This window comes from Lynx rufus, unplaced genomic scaffold (genome assembly GCF_022079265.1).
Source record: "Lynx rufus isolate CCGP_SWC_20201006 ecotype Redwood Valley unplaced genomic scaffold, mLynRuf1.p SCAF_16, whole genome shotgun sequence".
In the NCBI taxonomy this organism is placed as follows: domain Eukaryota; kingdom Metazoa; phylum Chordata; class Mammalia; order Carnivora; family Felidae; genus Lynx; species Lynx rufus.
Genome location: NW_025814830.1, coordinates 12,132,156 through 12,147,628, shown reverse-complemented (window position 1 = coordinate 12,147,628; position 15,473 = coordinate 12,132,156). Strand labels below are relative to the sequence as shown.

The 15,473-nt window shown below is 36.9% G+C and overlaps 1 protein-coding gene across 1 annotated transcript in view; it reads left to right on the top strand.

The window, feature by feature from the left end:
- Positions 1–15,473, top strand: part of LOC124511172 (zinc finger protein 585A) — a 333,171-nt gene that overhangs the window by 285,985 nt on the left and 31,713 nt on the right. The window contains exons 8-9 of the mRNA XM_047078135.1: positions 7,824–7,857; positions 7,942–8,710. Of these exons, the coding sequence (XP_046934091.1) occupies positions 7,824–7,857; positions 7,942–8,710 (803 nt within the window). The remainder of the gene's footprint in view (positions 1–7,823; positions 7,858–7,941; positions 8,711–15,473) is intronic.

Below are 15,473 nucleotides of genomic sequence, written 5' to 3'. Positions count from 1 at the left end.
CGCACATACACATACCACATCTTCCTTACCCATTCATCAGTCAATGGACACTTGGACTGTTACCATAATTTGGCTATTGTAGATAATGCCATATAAACACTGGGATGCATGTATCCCTTTGAATTAGTATTTTTATATTCTTTGCATAGATATCTAGTAGTGAAGTTGCTGGATTATAGGGTAGTTTTATTTTAACTTTTTGAGGAACCTCCATACTGTTTTCCACAATGGCTGCACCAGTTTGCATTCTCACCAACAGTGCATGAGGTTCTCCTTTCTCCACATCCTCACCAACACCTGTTGTTGATTTTAGTCATTCTGACAGGTGTGAGGTGATACCTCATTGTAGTTTTGATTTATATTTCCCTGATGATCAGTGATGATGAGCATCTTTCATGTGTCTGTTAACCATCTGTATGTCTTACTTGGAAAAATGTCTATTCATGTCTTCTGACCATTTTTAAATTGGATTATTCATTTTTGGAGTGTTAAGTTTGATAAGTTATTTATATATTTTGTATACTAACCCTTTATCAGATAGTCATTTGCAAATATCTTCTCCCATTTTGTAGGTTGCTTTTAGTTTTGTTGATTGTTTCCTTCACTGTGTAGAAGCTTTTATTTTTATGTAGTCCCAATTGTTTAATTTTTCTTTTGTTTCCCTTGGCTCAGGAAACGTATCTAGAAAGACGTTGTTATGGTTTTGGCCATAATTAATTCAAATAATTCTACTTGTCTCTCTCTTCTCCTTCTGGTATTCTAATTATGTGCCCTCTTGACATTATCCCGTAAGTCTTGGATGATCTGTTCTGTTTTTTGTTTTGTTTTTAAATTCATTTTTCTTTTTGCATTCATTTTGGCAAGTTTCTATTGACCTATCTTCAATAGGGAAGAGGGAATCAGAATTCAGTCAAGATGCATACTTTGCATTTGGTGGTTCTATGTATTTAATCTCTTTGGACCTAGAACCATTTTTTTCCATGATGGTAAATTTTTTTTAATTTTTTTTTCAACGTTTTTATTTATTTTTAGGACAGAGAGAGACAGAGCATGAACGGGGGAGGGGCAGAGAGAGAGGGAGACACAGAATCGGAAACAGGCTCCAGGCTCTGAGCCATCAGCCCAGAGCCTGACGGGGGGGGGGGGGGGGGGGGGGGAGCTTGAACTCACGAACCGCAAGATCGTGACCTGGCTGAAGTCGGACGCTTAACCGACTGCGCCACCCAGGCGCCCCTATGATAGTAAATTTTTAAGAGTACATGTCAGTTGTCTTATAGAATATTCCACATTCTGGGTTTTTCTAATTCCTCACTTATAGTATTCTTTAACTTGTACCTCTGTATTCTGTACTACCTGGAAGTTAGATTTCATAGCTTGTTTGGATTCAGCTTAAACATTTGTGATAAGAATACTTTAAAGATGATGCTGTGTATTTTTATATTACATCACATTTTCCATCCACCCTTAGTAGAAAATAGAGGTAAATATCTTTCAGACCTTGAGGTGGGAAATGACTTCTTAAATAAGATGCAAAAATAACTGACTATAGAAGAGGATAAATATAGCGAGTCGTTACTGAATTCTCAAGTATGCATGGCTTTTATATTGTTTCTATTTGCATTTTCACTTAAAAATCCTGTTTTATAAGCTGTTTTATAATTTAATATCTAATAATATAAGAGCCCCCATTTTATTTTGTCAGAATATTATTGTCTATGGTTGTTATATAAATACCCTTGTATATACATTTTTAATCACCTTGTCAAATATTATAAAAGTCCTTTTGGGCTTTTCATTAGAGTTACACCAAGTTTTATATCAATTTGGCAAGAGTTGACATTTTTCCTACATTGAGCATCCCTTCCATAAATGTTGCATATCCATCCCTTTATTGGGATCTTTTATGATCATCATTAAGAATTTTAAATTTTATAAAAAAAAAAAAAAGAATTTTAAATTTTATAGTTTTATCCATGAAAATCTTTGAACATCTCTGCTAAGAGTTATTCCTTAAAACTTGAGAACTTTTGTTAGTTATTATAAACAAAATCATTTTTCTGTTATAATTCCTAGTTGATTATTGCTGACATACAATTTATTTTTCAGAGCTGTTTTTTTATAATCCTTCCATCCTTGTCAAATTGGCTTATTACTTCCATTGGTTTATGGGGTTTGCAGTTTTTGATGCCTGATTTCCTTTGTCTTAAGAACCCAGACTCCTTTCTTGCTGTTTTCCTATCTTAATGTATAGTTCTGATAAGGAGTCTCCTTCTTTGACCAAAGTTTAGTCAGGCTCCTCTGAGCCCTCTTCTTGAGTAGACTTTATTTTTTGGCCTTCTGTCCAAGGTCTGCTGAGCCCATTTCAGCAAGAATCCTGCCAAGGCAGTTTAGCAAGAATTCCCACACTCCTGATACCTAACCAAGTTACTCTGAGTAATTTTCTATCCAGTGACTCCTTCAATCTGCCTGTTGGCTATAAATCCCCAGATGCCTCTGTTGAATTTAGAGTTGAGTTCATCATTTCTACCCTTGGAATAGTTCAGACCCTTACTGCAGTAATCTTGAATACAGTCTTCCTTGCCTGTTTAACTTGCAATTTTCTTTTTTTGTTGTTGTTGTTTCTTTTTTAAACGTTTATTCATTTTTAAGTCTTTTTAAAAATTTATTTTTATTTTTATTTTTTTACATTTTTTTAACGTTTTTATTTATTTTTGAGACAGAGAGAGAGACAGAGCATGAACGGGGGAGGGGCAGAGAGAGAGGGAGACACAGAATCTGAAGCAGGCTCCAAGCTCTGAGCCATCAGCCCAGAGCCCGACACGGGGCTCGAACTCATGGACCGCGAGATCGTGACCTGAGCTGAAGTCGGATGCTTAACTGACTGAGCCACCCAGGCACCCCTTTTTAAAAAATTTTTAATGTTTATTTATTTTTGAGAGAGACAGAGTGTGAGTGGGGGGGGGACAGGCAGAGAGAGAGAGAAACACAGGAATCTGAAGTAGGCTCCAGGCTCTGAGCTGTCAGCACAGAGCCTGACGGGGGGCTTGAACTCACGAACTGTGAGATCATGACCTGAGCTGAAGTCAGACGTTTAACGGACTAAGCCACCCAGGTGCCCCAACGTTTATTCATTTTTGAGAGACAGAGCATGATCAGGGGAGGGGCAGGGAAAGAGGGAAACACAGAATCCGAAGCAGGCTCCAGGCTCTGAGCTGTTAGCACAGAGTCCAACGTGGGGCATGAACCCAGGAAATGCGAGATCACGACCTGAGCCGAAGTCAGAAGCTTAACCAACTGAGCCACCCAGGCGCCCTACAGTTTTTCTTTGACATTCGCATCCTCAAGGTGATCTCATGATCTGAAAAGCCTACTGCCACTCCAGCAAACACATCTGCATTCTGAAAAGAGGAAGGAAGAAAGAGGTGGTAGAGGGCAAGAAGTGTACATCTCTCATTGGGGTCAGCTCTCTTCAAGTAGTCCTCTCAGAAAATGCCATAGAAAATACCACACAAAACTTCTGCGTATATCTCAGGGACCAGAACTTAATCACATGGACACACTCAACTGCATGGATAGTCTTTCAGCTGGGCACACTGCTGCTTCATTTAAAATCAGGATTCTGCAGGTACCTGAGTGGCTCAGTTGGTTGAGTGTCCAACTCTTGGTTTCGTCTCAAGTCATGATTCCAGGGTTGTGGGGTCAAGCCCCATGGTGGCGCAGAGGCTGCTTGGGATTTTCTCTCTCCTCCTCTCTCTGTCCTTTCCTCTCCCTCCCCCTCTCTCTCAAATAAATAAAATGAAAAAAATTTTTAAATCAGGATTCTGTCATTAAGGAACAAAAAGGAAGATGATATATTGGGTATCAAGCAGCAATCATTGCCACTGGTGGTGGGGGTGAAATTAAAGAGACCATACACGAGTTACTGCAATTCAGATGAGAGATTAGTTTTTTCAGCTTTACTGAGATATAATTGGCATATAACATTGTGTAAGTTTAAGATGTACAACATAATGATTTGCCACATGTATATACAGTGAAATGATTACAATAAAGTTAATTATCACATCACCTCACATAATTACCTTTGTGTGTGTGTGTGTGTGTGTGTGTGTGTGTGTGCGTGTGCGTGGTGAGAACATTTAAAATTTACTCTCTCAGCAATTTTTAAAAAATTTTTATTTATATTTGAGAGAGATAGAGACAGAGTGCGACCTGGGGAGGGGCAGACAGAGAGGGAAACACAGAATCTGAAGCAGATTCCAGGCTCTGAGCTGTCAGCACAGAGCCTGACGCGGGACTCAAACCCACAAACCATGAGGTCATGACCTCAGCCGAAGTCAGACGCTTAACCGACTGAGCCACCCAGGCGCCCCACCTCTCAGCAACTTTTAAGTATACAATACAGTATTAATTATGATCACCATGCTGTACATTAGATTCCAGAACTTATTTATCTTATAACTGGAAGTTTGTACCCATAGATCAACATCTCTCCATTGCCTCCACCCTTAGCCCCTGGCAAGCACCAATCTACTCTGTTTCTATGAGTTTGGCTTTTTAGATTTCACATATAAATGAGATCATGAAATACTGGCCTTTCTCCATATGACTTATTTCACAGCATAATGCCCTCAAGGTTCATCCATGTTGTCACAAATGGCAAGATTTCCTTCTTTTTTATGGCTGAATTACATCCCATTGTATATGTAATTTTCTTTATTCATTCATGTGTCAGTGGACACTTAAGTTGTTCCAGGTCTTGGCTTTTGCAACTAATGTTGCAATGAACATGGAGGTGCAAATATCTCTTCAAGATAGTGATTTCATTTCCTTTGAATACATACTCAGGAGTAGGATTGTTGGATCATATGGTAATTCAATTGTTAATCATTTGAGCAACCTCAAATTTTCCACAGTGGCTGTAACAATTTACATTCCCACCAGTAGTGTGCAAGGGTTCCCTTTTCTCCACATCCTGGTCAGCACTTGTTATTTCTTGTCAATTTGATAATAGCCATTCTGTCAGGTGTGAGGTGATATCTCATTGTGGTTTTGATTTGCATTTCCCCAGTGATTAGTGATGTTGAGCATATTTTCATGGACATTTTTATGTCTTCTTTGGAAAAATGTCTGTTTAGGTCCTTTTCCCATTTCTTAATCACACTATTTTTTTTTTGCCATTGAGTTAAATGAGTTCCTTATATGTTTTGGATATTAACCCCTTATCAGATAAATTCTTTGCAAATATTTTCTTATTTGAGAAATCATTTATGCTTCGGTTTGAGTATTGGCAGTGGATATCAAGAAATGAGAAAAAAAAAAGTGAAGACCTGTTTAAGAGCTAGACAAGACTTTCTGAATGTTGAAGAAGTTGATGCCAGAATAATGTTTACCTTTTGGCTTATGCCTCTCAGCCTGGCACTACTTTGATGTCTTCAAAATAATTTCCCTTGTCCACTTTTGTCATTTTTGTGAAAATATTTTTTTCCTTTATTGTAATTGCTACTTATTAAGCATTTAATTTTTTCCAGGGACTTTACCCAAGGTATTCTCTTCTTTTCTTTTTATTACAGAAATTTTCAAATATTTGCAAAAATACTGATGTACCTATCACTGAGCTTCAAACAGTTACCATTATTTTTCTCAGTCTCGCTCTAAATTACTGTTAATTTTAGCAATTAACCTATGTTAAGCGTTACCATCATTTTACAGATATGGAAATGGTACTTACAGATTGTAAGTAATTCTTCCAGTGACATAAACCTTGTAATTAGAGAACTGAGACTTGAAATTCAGTCTCTATGATACAGTTCCTTGGATCTTCCCACCATGCCACTGTGCATTTTATTCTGTCATGCTATCTGAAGGTTGCTTTTACTTCAGACTGTCAGTGGCTGTTGCCATTGGTGAGGCTACTTGTTTCTTATCCTCAGCCAATATCATCACATGCCAGGCAAATGGTGTTTTATATAGTATCTACTCTAGACACAAAAACTACCTCCTTGTTATCTGCTCATAGCTGACTCATTCCGCCCTTTGAAATTTCCCCAGGATATTCTCCACTTTGTATTGCCATCATCTTGCCCCATCAACTAAGACCCAACATTCTTTTTATTAGTTTCTAGCTCATTAGCCACTGAGACACCCTTTGTCCCATTGGAGGGTATCCTCTAGTTTTCCTACATCAACAAATCTATATGTTCATAATTACCTGAAACTTTGGTTATATAATTTTGCCACAATGCATAAAACACCATAAAGATTCTTCTAAAACAATGATAGTAGTAATGGTAATAGTTTTCCCTATTAATTTCCTGATATTTTCCTATATTCCCATTCTAATTCCTTTTCCTTAATCCTCACCATGCAATAGCTATTTATTGAACACTTGTTATATGGTAGATATTGTGCTAAAAGCTAATTAAATAGTAGTGAGTTAAACAGACATGATGCTTTCCAATAGTCTAGCATAGAAAATGAGAAAAAAATAGATGAGAAAAATCGTGAAGGTTATGATTAGTCATTTGGGCACTAGAATAAGATTTGGTGTTGTCCGACACAGTTTGAGAGGGGGGATTTTTAGTGTTATTTGTAATTATATTTACATTGAGACAAGAAGGGTGAGAAGGGGCTAGCCATACAGGGACAGACAGTACCTCCAAATGGGGTGCCTGGCTGGCCCAGTTGGAACAGCATATGACTCTTGATTTCAGTGTCTTGAGTTTGAGCCCCACATGGGGTGGAGAGATCACTTAAATAAAATTTTTAAAAAATTGAAAAACAAAAACAATACCTGCTAGAGAGAACAGCAGTGGAAATCACACTAATATAGAAAAGTATTTTATCTGCTCTTGGAACATAGCATAGTGAACTGGGGAAGAGCATAGTTCAGTGATATGTTAGCCAGGGCCAGATCATGACATCACCTTTGAGTTAATGTTAAGTTATTCAAATGTTATACTAAGTACAGAGGAAAACCTTAATGATTTTCCAACTTCAGGCTACATCAGAATCACTAGAGATTTTTCTTTTTTTTTTTTTTAATGTTTTTTAATTTATTTTTGAAGGAGAGGGAGAGACAGAGCAGGAGCGGGGGAGGAGCAGAGAGAGAGGGAAACACAGAATCCGAAGCAGGCTCCAGGCTCCGAGCTGTCAGCACAGAGCCCGACGCGGGCTCGAACCCACAAACCATGAGATCATGACCCGAGCCGAAGTTGGACGCTTAACTGACTGAGCCACCCAGGCGCCTCTAGAGATTTTTCTTAAAGCTAAGGTCTATTCCTGTAGTTTGATTCAATTGCTTTCAAGTGATACTTGTACCATTTCTGTTTTTAACAAGTTTTCCAGTAATTCTGATCTGAAGCAACATTTTAGAAACAGTTACCTTGCTTCTTTAATCACCTGTGTCCACACTATGCTCACCCTCCATAGTTATATTTGAGATCTTGTCAAGCCATCAATTTCTTATAGGTAATGTGTTCATATTCCTATTCAGAAATTTTGTTGTTCCAGGAACTGGAAAAAAATGCACATTTTCTTTCTCATTACTTCTCAGATATGAAATCCCAATGTGCAACAAAGGAGTTATCATCAAATGATGACAATTGTAAAATAAAGTCATCTCAGTGGAAGATAATGGAAAGACTTCCAACCCATGAATTTGGATGTTCCATTTTTCAAGATGATTGGAAGTATAATCACCATTTTCAGACAGAACAGGGAAATAAAGAAGAATATCTTAAACCTGTGACAGTCACCCATGAAAATATGCAAAGTCTCAGTCAACAAACATCCTATAGTCTACATCAGATATATCATACTAGGCCAAAACCCTATGAATGCAGAGAATGTGGGAAAGTCTTCAATTACCACTCACTGCTAATTCACCATGGGAGAAGACATACTACAGAAAAATTCTATGAATGTAAGCATTGTGGAAAGGCTTTTAGCAGTTGCTCAAAACTTACTGGACATCAGAGAATTCATAATGGAGACAAACTCTATGAATGTAATGAGTGTAGGAAAGCTTTCCACCACCCCTCAAATCTCATTCGACATCAGAGAATTCATACTGGAGAAAGACCCTATGAATGTAAGGAATGTGGAAAGGCTTTTAGTCGTGGCTCACACCTTACTCTACACCAGAGAATTCATACTGGAGAGAAACCCTATGAATGCAAAGAATGTAGAAAAGCTTTCAGTTACCACTCATCCCTCATTCGACATGAAAAAACACATACTAAAGAAAAACACTATGAATGTAAAGAATGTGGGAAGGCTTTTAGCAACACTTCAATTCTTAAGGGACATCAGAGAGTTCACAGTGGAGAAAGACCCTATGAATGTGGTGAATGTGGGAAAGCCTTCCATCACCACTCAATCCTTATTCAACATCAGAGAATTCACACTGGAGAAAGACCCTATGAATGTAACAATTGTAATAAAGCCTTCCGTTACCACTCAAATCTTATAGGACATCAGAAAATTCATTTAAGAGCAAAACTCTTTGAATGTAAGGAATGTGGACAGTCCTTTAGTCATAACAGGGAACTCGCACACCATCAACGAATTCATACTGGTGAAAAACTTTATGAATGTAAGGAATGTGGCAAATCTTTTGGTCAAGGATCACAACTTATTCATCATCAGATAATTCATACTGGTGAGAAACCCTATGAATGTAAAGAATGTGGGAAAGCTTTTATCCGTGGTTCATGTCTTATTCGACATGAGAAAATTCATATTGGAGAAAGAAAATCTCTAATACTGTAATGAATGTAGTATTTTGCTTCTAAGTAAACTCTTATGGGACATCAGAGAATTACCAGATGAGAACTCTGTGAATATAGCAAGTATAGGAAGGCATCAGAGAATTCATTCAGGAGAAAGGCCACATGAATGTAATATGTAATAAATTTTTATTTATCTTAATTCTTATTTATCATGTCAGTGATTTATATTAGCATGAAATTATACTCATGTAAATAATGAGGAAAAACTTAGTTTAAGTTTATACTTTATTCTACATTATAAAGAGTCTTTATAATGATTGTAACAAATGTAGGAAACAGTTACCAGGATTTTACTTAACATTAGGGCATTATAAAAACATTCTTTAATATAAAAAATACAGGAAAGTCATCAGTAACCACTTATCTTTTATTGAACATCAAAAGAAAAACTCTGACAGAAAGGCAATAAGATGATAAATCAAGTAAAAAAGTTGATCTAAAACAAAATACTACGCTATCAACTTGGTAATTTAAGGAAGAAACTAAAAGTAAACAATACAGAATTTTTAGTAATGAATGGTATTGAGAGTAGTACATATCAAAAGCTGTGTAATGTGATCCAAATCTGTACTGATAGGAAAATGTATATCCTTTGATCCATGGATATAATTTAATAAACAGAAAAACAAACTATGCATAAAACAAGGTAGAAAGCAAATAAAATAACTTTCAAAACAAGAGAATATAATGAATTAATAAAAGATAGAGATTAAATCAAGTCAAGTTTAGATTTAGTCCAAATCCAGAAGTGTTCTTTCTAGAGGTCAGAATATGGGCGTGGTCAAGAAAAAAATTAAAAACTAAAGACATTATAAATGAGGAGTTTTATTTAACTCTATAAACCGAGATTCTTCTTAACCATTCCACTACTTTATACAAGTAAATTTGAACGTCTAGAGCAGGATTTTCACACTGCTGACATTGGGATCAGATAACTCTTTGTTATAGGGGGCTGTCCTGTATAGTGTACAGTGTTTAGTAGCCTCCCTGTCCTCTGCTAACTAGATGTCAGTATTCTCCCTTTCCCTCTAATTCTGACAAATAAGAATGTCTCCAGACATCGCCTAAAGGTCTGGAGTAGAGTGGAGGGTAAAATTGCCCCAGTTGGCAACTACTGATCTACATGAAATTAATCATTTTCTAAGAAAATAACCTAATTTTATTCAGGAAGAAGTAGAAAACCTGAATAAAACATAACCAACAGGAAAAAAATTAAAATATTTAACAATCTAACCCCTTAAAAGGCCAGATGTTTTTAAGAACACAGAATGCCAATACTTAAAGTAATAGATAATTTACATATTATATAAATTCTTCCAGAGCCTGGGAAAAAAATAGAATGCTTACCAACTTATATAAGAGGTCACTAAAACTTGGATAGTTAAATAGGGCAAAGAGTATGTTATAGTTTGAATTATGTCCCCCCAAATCCATGTTGAGGACCTAACCTCCAATACCTCAAAATGTGACTCTATGTGGAGATAAGGCTATTAAAAAAGATGATTAAATTAAAATGAGTCACTTAGGGTGGATCCTAATCCAACCTGACTGATGTCTTTATGAAAAGAGGAAATTTAGACACACAAAGACACCAGGAATACACGTGCACAAATGAAAGACCAGGTGAAGACCTAACAAGAAGACAGCCATCTGTAAGGCAAGGAGAGAGGCCTCGGAAGAAACCAAACCTTGATCTTAGACTTCTAGCCTCCATAACTATGACACAATAAATTTCTGTTGTCTAAGCCACCCAGTCTGTGATACTTGTTACGGCAGCCCTAGCAAGCAAATACAGAGTACATGATTAACATCAAAAGCCAATTTGGCGGGCACCTGGGTGGCTCAGTCAGTTAAGATCAGACTCTTGATCTCAGCTCAGGTCTTGATCTCAGAGTTCTGAGTTCAAGACCCACATTGGGCTCTGCACTGGGTATGAAGCCTACTGAAAAAAAAATGTAGGGGCACCTGGGTGGGTGGCTCAGTTAGCTAAGCGTCTCTTGATCTCAGGCTTGTGGGTTCAAGCCCTGCTCTGGGTTCCACATCAGGCATAGAGCCTACATTAAAAAAAAAAAAAAGGCCAATGTAAAGGACTTTTTACATCTTTATTTATAAAAAGAGATGTAGGGGCATCTGGGTGGCTCAGTTAAGTGCCTGACTTTGGCTCAGGTCATGATCTAACAGTTCATGGGTTCAAGACCCTTGTAGGGCTCTGTGCTGACAGCTCAGAGCCTGGAGCCTACTTCAGATTCTGTATCTCCCTCCCTCTCTCTGTTCCTCCCCTGCTTGTGCTAGTGCTCTCTCTCTCTCTCTCTCTCTCTCTCTCTCTCTCTCTCTCTCTCAAATAAATAAACATGTTTTAAAAAATACAAAGAGGGGGGCGCCTGGGTGGCGCAGTCGGTTAAGCGTCCGACTTCAGCCAGGTCACGATCTCGCGGTCCGTGAGTTCGAGCCCCGCGTCGAGCCCCGCTCTGTGCTGATGGCTCAGAGCCTGGAGCCTGTTTCCGATTCTGTGTCTCCCTCTCTCTCTGCCCCTCCCCCGTTCATGCTCTGTCTCTCTCTGTCCCAAAAATAAATAAACGTTGAAAAAAAAAATTAAAAAAAAAATAAAATAAAAAATACAAAGAGGGATGTAAAAATCCTAACTGATAATTAAGAAATCAAACCTACCACTGTATTAGAGTTTACTACCATATAATTTACCCAGATTGTCCAGGACCTAACCTGCTCTCTTTCTTTTTTTACTTTTGTTTGTTTCAGGAGTAGAGTTTAGTGATTCAACACTTACATATAACACCCAGTGCTCATCATAACAAGTCTCTCCTTAATGCCCATCACCCATTTAGCCCATCTAATGATATATCTTTCAATTAATGATATATCTAGGGTCTGTTATATCTCAAATCTAAGAAAACACAATTTTCAAAAGACATGATCTAGCCCCATCTTCTGGACTCATTTGTTGTATATTTATATAGTCTAAAGAGTTGCAATGTGTAATGTTTATTTGCACAATTTAAATTTTGAAGTATTACAGTAACTAGAATATACAATATTTTTAAGAATATACAATATTTTTAAATATGGTAATCCAAGCTCCCACCATGCTTTTTTTCTTTTTGTGCCTAATCTCAGGTATTTGTTCTTCTATTGCTTAGAATTATATCAACTATTTATATTATTAATTGAATTTTTATTTTTCTTAAATGTTCATTTATTTTCGAGAGAGAGAGAGTGAGCACATGTGCACAGGAGGGGCAGAGAGAGAGGGAGGCAGAGGATCTGAAGTGGGCTCTGTGCTGACAGCAGAGAGCCTGATACAGGGCTTGAACTCATGAACAGTGAGATCATGACATGATCTGATCCAAAGTCAGATGGTTAACCGACTGAGCCACGCAGGCACCCCTATTTGAATTTTTATTCTATTAAATCTTTCCAACAAGAAACATGGCTGGGGCATTGGTTAAGTGTCCAACTCTTGATTTCCACTCAGGTCATGATCTCATGGTTCGCAGGTTCGAGTCCCACATCAGGCTCTGTACTGATGGTGCAGAGCCTGCTTGGGATCTCTCTCCTTCTCTCAGCCCCTCCCCCTGGCTCTCTCTCTCTCTCTCTCTCTCTCTCTCAAAATAAATAAATAAACTTAAAAAAAAAAAAGAAACACAGTCTTTCACACTGATTTTTCAGATCTTATTATATTCCCTTTAGTAAAATTTTGTAATATTTCATATGATCTCATTGCTTTCTTGTTCAGAACTTGTGTTTCATGACTTTGAAACTAAATATATATAGATATATAGATATAGATATATAGATATATATAATTCATTTTAACTGATTATAGCTTATATAGAAAAGTGTTAATTTTTATATCTGTATCTTTTTTTTTACTTTATTTAAATCCAAGTTAGTTAACATATAGTATAATAATGGTTTCAGGATAATTTACTAATTCATCATTTACATATAATACCCACTGCTCATCCCAACAAGTGCTCTCCTTAAATATATCTGTATCTTATATTTAGTCATCATATCAAAGAATATTTTCCTAAAGTGTCTTGGTTTATACAGATGTGCAAATATATGATTTAAATAGAAATAATTCTGATCCTTTCCATTGTTTACATCAGGTATTTTTTTTTAATTTTTTTTTAACATTTATTTATTATTGAGAGACACAGAGAGACAGAGCATGAGCATAGGAGGAGCACAGAGAGGGGGAGACACAGAATTTGAAGCAGGCTCCAGGCTCTGAGCTGTCAGCACAGAGTCCGATGCGGGGGTCAAACTCACAAACCGCAAGATCATGACCTGAGCCGAAGTCAGGTGCTTAACCCACTGAGCCACCCAAGTGCCCCTACATCAGTTATTTTTTAGACCTATCGATTGCTTTACATTTCTAAAGCCATGTTTAATAGCTGCAATAAGTGTACTCATCCTCATCTCTTTTCTGATGTAAATGGAAATGGCTTCAGCATTTCAATGAGTAGCATATTGCTTGTGGGGTTTGGTAGACAGCTTTGATCATAGTAAAGGGTGGCCTTTTTATCTTTATATGAATTTTATTAGAAAGGACAACTCAGTTTTTATCATATGCCTTTTGGGGATAATCATAATAATTTTTATCCTTTACCTTATTGAATAATAAATAATTTCCTGATATTAAATAAGTACACTTTATTACAACAGAAATTCTATTTTGCTATAATATGAAAGCTAAATATCCCATGTGTTAAGTTTTAAGACAAAGACTATTACAGAGTTATTTAATTTTTAGCATTTTGATTGAAGGGCAAAGTTGAGGATATAATAAATCTGAAAACTTTCTGCATATCTAGGAAAATCCAGCTATTTATAACTTGGGTTATGGTCAGTTCCATTGCAGAAGGCAGCTAGTTAGCAAGCCTTGGAGACTGACAGCTCTCTTGCTAAGCAAATAACACTGAACTGTTGGAGATCAGGTGTGTACAAGAGAATGTTCACCCATGTTATCACAGTGCAGTAAAACCTTGGATTGTGAGTAACTTGGTCTGCGAGTGTTCTGCAAGATGAGCAAACATTTCTAATAAATTTTAACTTGATAAGTGAGCGGTCTTGCAATACAAGTAGTACATGATGCCAAATGTCACATGATCACAACTGAGCCAATGGTTCGTGAAATTCACTTTGATATACAAGTGCTTTGGATTACAAGCATGTTTCCAGGACAAATTATACTCACAAACCAAGGTACTTTAAGTAGAGGAGTACACCAGAAAGTTTGCAGAATACAATCATCTGATAACTGGGGTATATATATATCTGATAATCTGATAACTAGAGTTCTTTTTTTGTTTTTGTCTATCTCCAGTTCAATATTTTAATATTCTTAGTCTCTAGCTTTTGCAAAAAATGTTTATAAATTGCTGCTCTGCTCAGAATTTTGTTGCTGACAATACTGACTCTTTTTTACAAGCTCATATTTTACAACTCCAGCTTCAGCCAAGACTGAACAAAAATAAGTTATGTGTGTGTGTAATAACATATATGTTATAACACACATCCATATAACATATACATATATCTAGTAGACAAAGAACTGAGAAAGAATATAGTAATCAGAGTTCTACATTAAGAAAATGTGAAATTACAACTTTCTGTCTCTCCATAGATGAGTTATTTTTTTAGATGAGTTATTTTAATAACTTATACATCATGTGATAACATTTAGAATTTTTGCATCTTTATTTTTTTTAATGTTTTATTTATTTTTGAGAGAGAGAAAGAGACAGAGACAGAGCATGAGTGGGAGAGGGGCAGAGAGAGGGAGACACAGAATCTGAAGCAGGCTCCAGGCACTGAGCTGTCAGCACAGAGCCCAACTCAGGGCTGGAACTCATGAACTATGAGATCATGACCTGAGCTGAAGTCGGATGCTTAACGGACTGAGCCACCCAGGTGTCCCTGCATCTTTATACATAAGAGAAACTGGTGTGTAAATGTGGATTTTCTTCCTATTTCAAGACTTATTTTTATCATAATTTAGGACTAACGCTTATTTTCAAAAAATGAACTGGGGAGTGTTTCTATCTAATCTGGAATAATTTGGTGGTCTTAAAGTTAGCCTAGTCTAGCACTTAACTAGAACTTCCAGTTGAATGTGGGCTCTGTTAAGGGCCATACTTGTTGTGTCCAGACTTAATGTGAATGCCTCTAGGGGCACCTGGGTGGCTCAGTCGGTTAAGCGTCTAACTCTAGCTTTTGGCTCAGGTCATGATTTCACTGTTCGTGAGTTAGAGCCCCACGTCAGGCTCCCCGCTGGCATTTTTGTGGAGCCTGCTTGGGATTCTCTCTCTCTCCTTCTCCCTCTCCAGGCCCCTCCCAGCTCACTTGCTCGTTCTCTCTCTCTCAAAGTAAATAAAATAAAACTTAAAAAAAATACCTCTAGTATTTCATCCCAAAGTATGTAATACATTTTGGGTTGTTGTTAGAAATATTTTATCAGGTTTAAAATGTTCTCTTCTATATCAGGTTGGGTAAATTTTTTGTTTTGTTTTCAAATTAGGAAGTTGCATTTAACATTATCAAATTCTTTTTTAAAAGTTTTAATTTAAATTCATTAGTTAACATACAGTGTAATACTAGTTTCAAATGTTTTTTCTATGTCTACTGGTGTGCCTTCTAGAGTTTTCTTATTAAGGA